This window comes from Pteronotus mesoamericanus, unplaced genomic scaffold (genome assembly GCF_021234165.1).
Source record: "Pteronotus mesoamericanus isolate MK-2021 breed Mesoamerican mustached bat unplaced genomic scaffold, CSHL_Meso_final scaffold_21, whole genome shotgun sequence".
NCBI classification, from domain to species: Eukaryota; Metazoa; Chordata; class Mammalia; order Chiroptera; family Mormoopidae; genus Pteronotus; species Pteronotus mesoamericanus.
This window is the reverse complement of record NW_026555310.1, coordinates 2,269,847-2,279,490: the sequence shown is the minus strand read 5'-3', so window position 1 is coordinate 2,279,490 and position 9,644 is coordinate 2,269,847. Positions and strand designations below refer to the sequence as shown.

The 9,644-nt window shown below is 50.9% G+C and overlaps 1 protein-coding gene across 1 annotated transcript; it reads left to right on the top strand.

Annotated features, from left to right (window-relative positions):
* The first annotated feature begins 8,048 nt into the window (after positions 1-8,048).
* LOC129084559 (sperm mitochondrial-associated cysteine-rich protein) lies at positions 8,049-8,564 on the top strand. Its single transcript, XM_054590757.1, has one exon. It carries the CDS (start codon positions 8,049-8,051, stop codon positions 8,562-8,564), a length of 516 nt encoding a protein of 171 aa, XP_054446732.1.
* Positions 8,565-9,644: the final 1,080 nt, after the last annotated feature.

Here is a 9,644-nt window from a genome sequence, read left to right as displayed (position 1 = left end):
GAGCGTCGCAGTGTCAGAGGCGCGGTACTGGGGGGCTTTGGGGGGGGTGGGCACCGGCTCTAGGCTGGGACTGTCCCGGGGCCTCTCCGAGCCCGCCCGCCCACGTGACCGCCCCAAAATATCCGACACATTTTCTCCCAAACCGCACACTGACTCTGCAGGCGGGGACACGGAAAATATTTTCTTTCTTTTTCTCCCTCCCCACCCCCCCCACCTCCCTCCCAGCCAGGCTCCCTCCTCCTCCTCCCGCCCTCGCTCCTCCCTCCCCTGCCGCCTGCCCCTGCCCAGCTCCCTCCTCGGTGCCCTGGGGCTGGGGGGCGGAGGGTGGGTGGGAGGGGGGCTGGGCGAAGGCGGCCGGAGCGCCTGGGTCTCTGCCCCTCCCATTTGCTGGGCTTCCGTGGCTCCATCCTCGGGAGGCCGGGCAAGGCTGGCAGAAGAGGTCAGTGTCCTGGGCCCATGATGCCACCCTTGCTCTCTGGCACTTTCCCCCTTCCAGCCATCTAGGGGGACTGGTTGAGTTTTCTGGCCAGGCTGTGGTTCAATGAGGCCACTCTCTGGTACCTCCCCAGGGTAGGCAATGGGAGCTGTATCCCCGTGTTCCCAGGGGTGGAGTGATGGAGCAGGAGTGTGCTAGAACAGATGCCAGTCTTAGCCCTTTGCTTAGCCTTCTCCTGCAGGTCAAAATAGTCTCTTCTTCCCCCTGGCTACCCCAGATGGTCCTTGGGACCAAGGAGCAAACTGATTTAACTAGGGAGTATGAAGGCGGGAGGTGGGAGGGTGGGGAGGGGCAGCTCTGAGTCCCGGGCTCAAAGACCGCCTCCCTCTCATCCTGCCTTCAGTAAACTAGGGGAGTTGGGGCAACTGGGTCTCTGGCTGCCAATCCCCACCTTTAGGCTCGGATCTGGAGTGGGAGAGGCTAGGGAGGAAGGCAGGAGGAACTGTGCTGGGAGTAGGAGGAGTCTTGGTCTGAGCATGAGAGAGAAAGCCCAAGCAGAGGGTGTGTGTCTGCCTTAACCAGTGCCTGCCTGCCCGGTAGATGCGCCACGAATGTGGTTGACTCTGGGTTTGTGTGTGTGTGTGTGTGTGTGTGTGCGCGTGCGCGCGCGCACTTGCACGTGTGTGCATGCTCACCCAGAGTCAGTGTTAGTGTCTGATGGGGACATTCTCTGACTCCATCATGACCACCACAGACTCAGTTCTAGAGTGGGAGGGAACCCAGGGTATCAGTCTCCTAGAATGGAGGACAGAGCAAGAGAAAGGAAAGGGTCTGGAGTCCAAGCTCTGTACATGGACCCCATTCACTCCCACAGGCATTAAGGGTAGAAGCGAGAAAGTGCAGAACGGGAGCAGTAGCAGGAGCTGTGTTAGGCTGCAGAGATGCACCCAAAGGACCTTCCCCAGCGACAGTCCCAGGGTGGACAGCGCTGGGGACATAGACTCTTGCTCATGTCACATTTTCCATACTGGAATTACTCTGCTCTGTCCTCGCTGCCACCCTAGGGACCAGGTGTCCTCCCTCCCAGAGAGAGACCACTTTTGGTAGCCACAGCCAGAAGAAGGAAAGAGGAAAAGAAGGGGCATTCTGTAGTTATCTCTGGAGAACAGGAGACGTGAATGGGGGCGCAGACAAGGCCCTCCCTTTCACTCCAGGGGTGGGAAGAGCTGGGAATAGGTACTCCAGGGTCCCGTCCCCAGGTGGCCTGGCTGCTGTTGACTTTGCTTGGTTACCCTGGGAGCTGCTCTGAGCGTGTGGGAGGGGTGGGTGTCATGGAGTTGGACCCAGGCGTCCAGGCTGGGGTGGGATGGCGCCCTGCCTGTGTGGCAGGGATCTTGCCAGGAGGCTGCAAATTTAACCCCTCCTGCCCTAGGGGTGGCGGCTGGGGGAAAGAGGGCGGGCCTAGCTGTGGTTTGTGAATGTGGCCCTGATTCCCCACCCACTGCCCCCTCCCGACACATCTGTACTTGGTTTACAGTGAATGAGTCTCCTGTCCTCAGGAACTGGGTGAGGGCACCACTCCTTCCCAGGGCCCGGGCCAGGCGGCCTAACACAGAACCAGGCGCCACCCCCATGACGCTCTCCCTGCCGGGTCTCCCCTCCCTCAGCATTTCCCCTTCTACCTCTTAGAAGGCTTCAGGGCCTGGTCCCCAGACCAAGAGTTCTAAGGCTGTACAGTTAGCATAGCAGATGGGGGACAGGGAAGATAAAATGGGGGACAAAATACTTGGAGTAGCCTGGAAAGACAGAGCAGATCTGGAATTCCCATCTGTCTTTACTCTCCCCTTTGTCCTGGTTTGTCTGTCAGTCTGCCCCTGTCGTTGTCTCCGGTGGGTGTTTGTCCATCCATCTGTCTCGGTAAAAATGACTCCGCCCTTCTTTCAGCCTTCTCAGTCCCCAGCCAGGGATCGTAGCCAGGGGGCGATGCCCAAGAAGACCCGCCCTGTGCTGGTTCCGCCCCTCGGGACTGCCTTGCCTCCTCCCCCACCCTCCCCATGGCCCAGTGACTGGGATCTGTCTGGCGGCTTCAGCGGTCTGGAAGTCAAACGAAAAACCCTATACAGAACTAAGGAACAAGGAAGAGAGGCATTGTGAAGGGTTCAGATTCTTCTCTTTGTCTTGCAGTAGAGCCAATCTACCCAGGGATTCCAGGAGGAAGCTTGGGAAAAAGGCCTCCCACTCCAGAAACTGGTGGAGAGAGCTCCCCTTATTTCTCTTTCTGTTGAGTCGTCTAGGTGCTGTTCTGTTTGTGGTGGCTCCACTTGGTCACCCTGGCTAATTAGAGAAATGGTATATTAGGGGCCCTAGAACTGGGCTTCCTTTATACTGCTCTTCCCAAAGACCAGAAGGAGAGGTGGTGAGAGGGAAAGGATCCAGACATCTGTCCCACCTGCCCTGACTTTGCTATGTTGCCCAACCCCAAATTGTCACCCTCACTACCTCCTTGCCAGCATCAAGACACTAAATAGATAATTTTCCATTTAGATAATTTTCCTATGCCCAGTCTGGTGCTGGGGGTAGGGAGATGTCCTATGCCATGCTCAGAGGCGGCTAGCCGATGAAGTTGGGGGAGCTCTGTTACAACCCCCAAGGACATCATTAAGGCATGGAAGTGCCACTGGGGCTTGGAGACCAGGGCACTCAGGGAGAGTGTGATGAAAACATGTTTTGTATAACATGTCTTCTCCTTTCCCTTCCTCTCCCCTTCTTCCTGCTCCTCCCCAAGGCCTGCTTTGTGCCATGGCTGATGTACTTGCTCAGTGTTACCTCTTGTACCAAGTCTAATCTGCTGCTTGCCAGTTTGTTGGCTCTGCTGGTGAATGAGTTTGTGCGTGGATGGCCCTTACCAGCCTCAGTGCTGCCCAGATCCCACATAGAAGAAGGCCTTGATTGCGGAACACAGGATTTTAAGAACTAAACAGCTCTAGAAACTTCTCCCTTTACTCCCCCAAACATGCACCTTTCGTGAATTCAACAAATCTTCATTAAGTATCCACTGTATGACAAGCACTGTATAAGCCCAGGAATACCAATGCCCTTGGTCCCTGCCCTTGCAAACCTATCTTCCCTGCCCTTGCATACTCTTAGGCTGGGGGAGGAGTCAGATGTCAACCAAATAATCCACAAAATTGCAGGTGATAACCAGCATGGAGAAGTATAAGGTACTATGAGAATGGACAGTAACAGGAATTTTCCCCCAGCCAAAGAGATCAGAAAACGTTTCTGGGAAAGAGTGAGAGGGAGAGAGGAGAGAAGAGAGGGCAGCAGAAGAGTATGTACAAAGGCCCTGGAATTGGGGTCCTGGCTCCCAGCCATCCTGCTGCCCCAGAAGGAGAAGGGACCCTTCATTCCTGCTCCCCACCTTGCTTTGGTATGCTACAAATGAGGGTTGGCCAAAGCACCTCCTAATGGTTAAAGGAGGACCCTGGAACACCTGGTGACCCTGCCCTGGTTCCATCCATCCTTTCATCTCCTCCTCCAGAAACAGAAACAGAAACAGAGACACAGATAAGGAAAAGGAATCCCTAGGTTTAGGCCTGAGATTATACACAGAAAACAAGGCCCCACGTTGTTGGCAAAGCCCTCAGGGTGAGTTTGCCCAGCTGGAGTCTTACCAGAGGCTCCACTGAGCTGTTCTACCATGTACCCCACCCCCCTCTCTGATCCAGCCCTAACCTGTTCTCCTCCTGGAATGAGGAGCATATTTGCCTCCATAGTTGCCTGGAGAGTGAGGTGAGCACTCCAGGTGTGTGCCAGTCACCATGTGGGTGGGTGTAACAGTCTATTTTGTATAGAACCTCCATCCAGGGATTAGGGAATTATCTTTCCTCTGTCTCCTGGGGGCTGGTGTTCCAGTTGCTTCTGCTCAGATGCCAAGGTTCCAAAGTTCTTCCTTTCTGAAGAAAAGCAATTGAGGGCTCTTTGGAGGAGGGAACAGGCTTCTTTGTGGCTGTGCCTCCTCCATAACTGGCAAAGAGGTCATGGGACCAATGGGGTTAAGTTCCAGCCCTGCTCTGACCCACTTTCCTCCCTGTGCCCACATCTCCTGAGGCCAGGGTGTTGGGTGGGGCCAGTCTGGCACCCCTGCACCCATAACTGGGACTTCCCCAAATGGAAATTCCCAGACCCTAGTCTTACCAACCTTGCAAGCTCCCACCAGCTGCCTGGGATCTGTTCGGCTTCAATCAGATTGCCCTATCTGCCAGCTCTGGACCAGACTACATCTACGCCTTAGCCCCAAGGGCCCCGAGGATGTTGGCCCACACTCTGGGATCATTTTTGATATTTGTGTGCCCCTTCTAGTGGACTCTTTTGAAGAAAAGATGTGATGTTGCGGGGAGAGGGTTAGGAAGCTGTCCTTTGTTGAGCGCCTAAGTGTTCCAGGCATTGTGCTGGGCATGTGCAGTATTCGCTTAAACCATGCAGCAGTCCAGAAAGGTAGCAATTATCATATCCACTTCATAGAAGAGGGAGCTGAGAATCAGAGAGGTTAAGTGACTTGTTCAATATCTCACAGCTAGGAAGTGGCAGAGCTAAGATGGGAACCCAGGTCTTAGGGATCCTGTGTTTCCTTCACCACAGCAGACTTCCTCCTCTTCTGTAGGTGCTCGCCTCTCCATCGGATGAGAGATTTGGGGGAATTCAACTCGATCCAATTCAGCAGTTATTGAGCATCTGCTACATACCAGGCAATGACAGATGCCAGAAATACAGGAAAAGTCTCTATCCTCAAGATCAAGTGGGAAGGGTAGGTATACGGACTAGGAATATCTAACTTTAACATAACGATTTGAATGACATGGCATGGAGCAGAAGAGGAAGCGGTGCTTTTATTTTCTCTTTCTGAAAGAGTATATAAATATATTATGAACAGTGTACAGAATAAATTGGAATAAAATAAATACCTGTTCAACTGCTACCCAAGAAAGGGTATTTCCTATACCTCAGAAGCTCCCATGTGTCCCTTCCATAATTCCTTCCCTCCCCTAAGAAGTAACCATCATCCTAACTTTTGTGATCATTATTTCCTTGCCTTTCTTTATAGTTTTAGCATCTGTATATACCTCTCTAAACAATATTGTGTAACTTTACTTATTTTTGAGGTTTATATAGATAGAATGGTATTGTATTACTCTTTTGTGTCTTATTTTGTTCGTGAGATATACCCAAGTTATTGCATGTAATTTTCTTTTGCATTGTTGCATAACATTCAGTTGCATTACGAGTCCACGATCTACTTATTTATTTATTTTTAAATTTTTGATTACAGTTGACATTAATTATTATATTAATTTTAGGTGTAGGACATAGCGATTAGACATTTATGTAACTTACAAAGTGGTCCCCCTGATAAGTCCAGTACCCACCTGGCACCATACATAGTTATCACAGTATTATCGACTGTATTCCCTATGCTGTACTTATGTCCTTGTGACTATTTTGTGACTACCAAATTGTACTTCTTAATCCCTTCTTCTTTTTCACCCAGTCCCCCAACCCCACTCACATCTAGCAACCTTTAGTTTGTTTTCTGTATCTGAGTTTGCTTCTGCTTTGTGTAATTATTTTGTTTTTTAGATTGCACATATAAGTGAAATCATATGGCATTTGTCCTTCTCTGTCTGACTTATTTCACTTAGCCTAATACCCTCTAGGTCCATCCATGTTGTCACAAATGGTAAGATCTCATTATTTTTTATGCCTGAGTAATATTCTATAGTATATATAGAATATATATTTATATATAGTATATATAAAAATATATATACCACATATTTTTTTATCCATCCTTTTATCAATGGAGATAAAGGTTACTTCCACATCTTGCCTACCGTAATGAACATAGGAGTGCATATGTCCTTTCAAATTAGTATTTTGGATTTCTTTGCATAAATACTCAGAAGTGGGATTGCTGGGTCACATGGTAGTTCTATCTTTACTTTTTGAGGAACCTTCATACTGTTTGCCATAGTAGCCAGTATATTTTTTTACTCTACTATTGGATGTTTGAATTGTTTTCAGTTTGGACTATCGTAATGCTGCTAAGAACATTTTTGTACCTGTTTCCCAGTGCACACACGCAAGAGATTTGCAAGGCTGTAAAACTAAAAGTATATGTACAGGCAGTATCAGTTTTATCAGATAAGGCCAAACATTTTTCCAAAATGATTGTGCCAGTTTCTCAGGAAGCAAAACATTTTAACCGGGAGCAGGCATAGGATCAAGAAGACCCATACACTTTCTTGCCTAAAACCGTCAGTGGTTTTCCCTCTTTCTTGAAATAAAATCCAAGCCCCCACTGTGACTCCCAAGGCCTCTGCCTTGCTCTCTACCTCTGCCATGACTCCTCTTTGCTCTTTGCTCTCGCTATCTCCCGTCTCTGGGATTTTCTTCCACTAGATGTCTCCATGACTCACTCCGGCACTTTCTTCAGGTCTTTGCTAAAATGACATTTCTCAATGGCACTTTCCCTGACCACCCAATTTTAGATTGCGATCTCCAGCACTGCTTATCTCCTTCTCAGCTTTGTATTTCCCCATAGCCCAGACAGTTGAGTTCCATTCTGCCTCGGGCAGCTCTCCTATGGTCAGCTAGGGCTGGACAGACTTTATCTCCCCCTACACCCTTAGGGGCTGTCCTACCTGACTATTTGGGGGCTGTCTAGCCACTCCGTCTGATGAATCCACCTCTCTGAGTCACATTTTTTTCACAGCACCCTGGTGGTGGTTTTTTTTTTTTTCATTGCCATTTGCATGCTCTGAAATAAGCTAATGTATTTTTTTTGTTTACCTGTTTGGTTTTAGTCTCCATCTCACGTCACTCCTCACTTTTATGGGAGCTCCGTAAGAGAGGAAACTTAGCTGTAGCTGTCTTATTCAGGCTGCTTGTCACTCTCCCAGAGACAGCTGGGCATCCCCATACCTACACCTGGGACTTGCCCCTCCTGGAGTCACCCAGAACCCTCCAATGCCACCTCCCACCAGCATCTCTGACTCAGTCTCAGAGCGTTGCTTCGGCTGCCACTCCTACTGCTGCTGCCGCTGCTGCTTCCCTAAGTACCCCTGGGGGACTGCTTGGGAGACTGAAGCAGCCGCTCTGGCCACCAGGGCTGAAGAGTCATAGGCTGGGGTCCTTACCCGGGCAGATGTCAGGTGCCTGGAACTCAAGGAATACTTTTTGAACAAAGAGGAAGACTTCAGACACTATAGGACCTAGGCAGGTAGAGAAAAGAGAAAAGGCACTCCAAGCCAAAGGAACAGCGTGAACAAAGGACTGAAGGCATGAAAGTGCACGTCATGTTCGAAGAACATGTTCTGGGCTGGTGCAGTTGGAGCGTTTTCAACAGAGAGGAGGGCCACAGGAGAGCATCGCTGGGCAGGCCTGGAAAGGGAGGGCTGATTGCGGAGGTCTGAGCTCCCTGAAGGCTCAGCAAGGCTCAGCAGTGTCTTAGGTTTAATCCTGCCCCCACCTCTGCCCCCTTCAGTCTGCCCCTTCTAATCTTCCCATGCCCTCCCCTTTACCCAACCCCCAGCTTGGCCGCTCCTGCAGCTGAATGGACTTCTCTCTGGGCCTACGTTTGGGGCCTCGAAACAAGAAGGCCACCCACCAACAACCTCCTGCGCCCTCTGTGCACAGCCCACCAGCTGCCTCTCTTTGTATATCCTGTCCTTCCTCTGCCTGCGCCTGTCCCTGCCCTGGCTGCCCTCCTCCCACCTCCTCCTGCACTGCCTATCCCTCTTACACAACTACCTGCCCCTCCTGTCCCAGGCTCCCTGGCCCACCCTGCACTTGCACCTGCCTTCCCTGCCCTGCCTGTCCTCCCTCAACATGTCCCCATAGCTCCTGTGTCCCATGCTCTGGTCCTCATTTGACCTGTTGCCATCCCTCACCTTGCCCCATTTACCCTTGTTCCAAGGGTCGATCTGCCTGTCCCAGCTCCTGCTTGGACTACAGTGACAACTGTGGCTGTGGCCACGGGTCTACCTGGGGGCCTCCAGGCTCCTTTGGCCACTGCAGTTGCTGCTTCACGGGAAAGCGCACCTCTCAGGGGCACTGTCTGATAGTCTAGGTGGGCTGTTGCTCCCTAGAGAGGCTGTCAGTCTGCCGGAGCACTTCTGTAGCTGCCTCCTCAGGCAGGAGGCAGAGGCACCAGGTGGAGTGAGAGGGCTCCCCTAAACCCCTCCCCCAGCAGGTACAGGCAGAAGGCTGCTCAGAGCCCCTGGCCTCCTCCTCAGTCCTGAGGGTGAGAGCAGGTATCTGCTTTGAAATTAGTTTCTGGGCATGTTCCTGCTGGTTCCAGAAACTCCTCTTCTGCAACTTTTGGAATGGAAACTCTTCTGCTCAGAGCCTCTTCCAAGGCCCCTGAAGGTGAGCAAATTGGACATTTTCCCCCTCTTTTCAACCTCTTCTGAAGACCTTTCTTGGTTTCTCTGCAGTTCACATAGATAAGATAGATTCTTCCTCTAGAGGTGGTAGGGAATCCTTTGTCCAGGGGCGATTTTTTTTTTTGCCCCTTGGACTTTCACCCATATCTCTGACTGATCCAAGAGTCTCTGGACCCCTTAGCTCTCCTCTTGAGTCAGGCAAAGATGATCAGTTCTTCTTGGACCAGAAGAGGAGGCTGAGCAGAGTGTTTTTGGCTCCTCCCTTCCCTTGGATATTATGGCATCACACATGGTCTTTTGCTTCTAGGAATCTGGCGCTCTCTGCCTGAATGTCTTGTCTTGCAGATCTCTGAGTGCTCACCCAGCCTCCTGACCTCAATCTTCCAGGATTAATCCCATCTGCAACCTCTGTGCTCATCTGGCATGCAGGTGAAGGAAGCTAGGAACCCTTGACTGAAGTTCCCAATGATGCCATCCACACATAGCTAGGCATAAGTCCCCTGTCCCTGGGGGTGTGCCTAGGGGTTTGAAAAAGACTCCAAAAGAAAGCTGGAAGTGAGAATCCAGTATCTGCCCAGGAATGGATCCTAAACTGAGAGCCGCTGAGCCCCCTTCTACATTTCTCAAGTTCTCTAACACTAGTCTTTTCAATCTTCTCTTTCTCAGCCTCCTTCTCTGAGACCCTTTGGGCTGTATTTTTTTCCCCCTTTCTATCTCTGTTCACCTTTCAGTTTATCCTTCCTTCTATCTTTTTAGGTCATTCT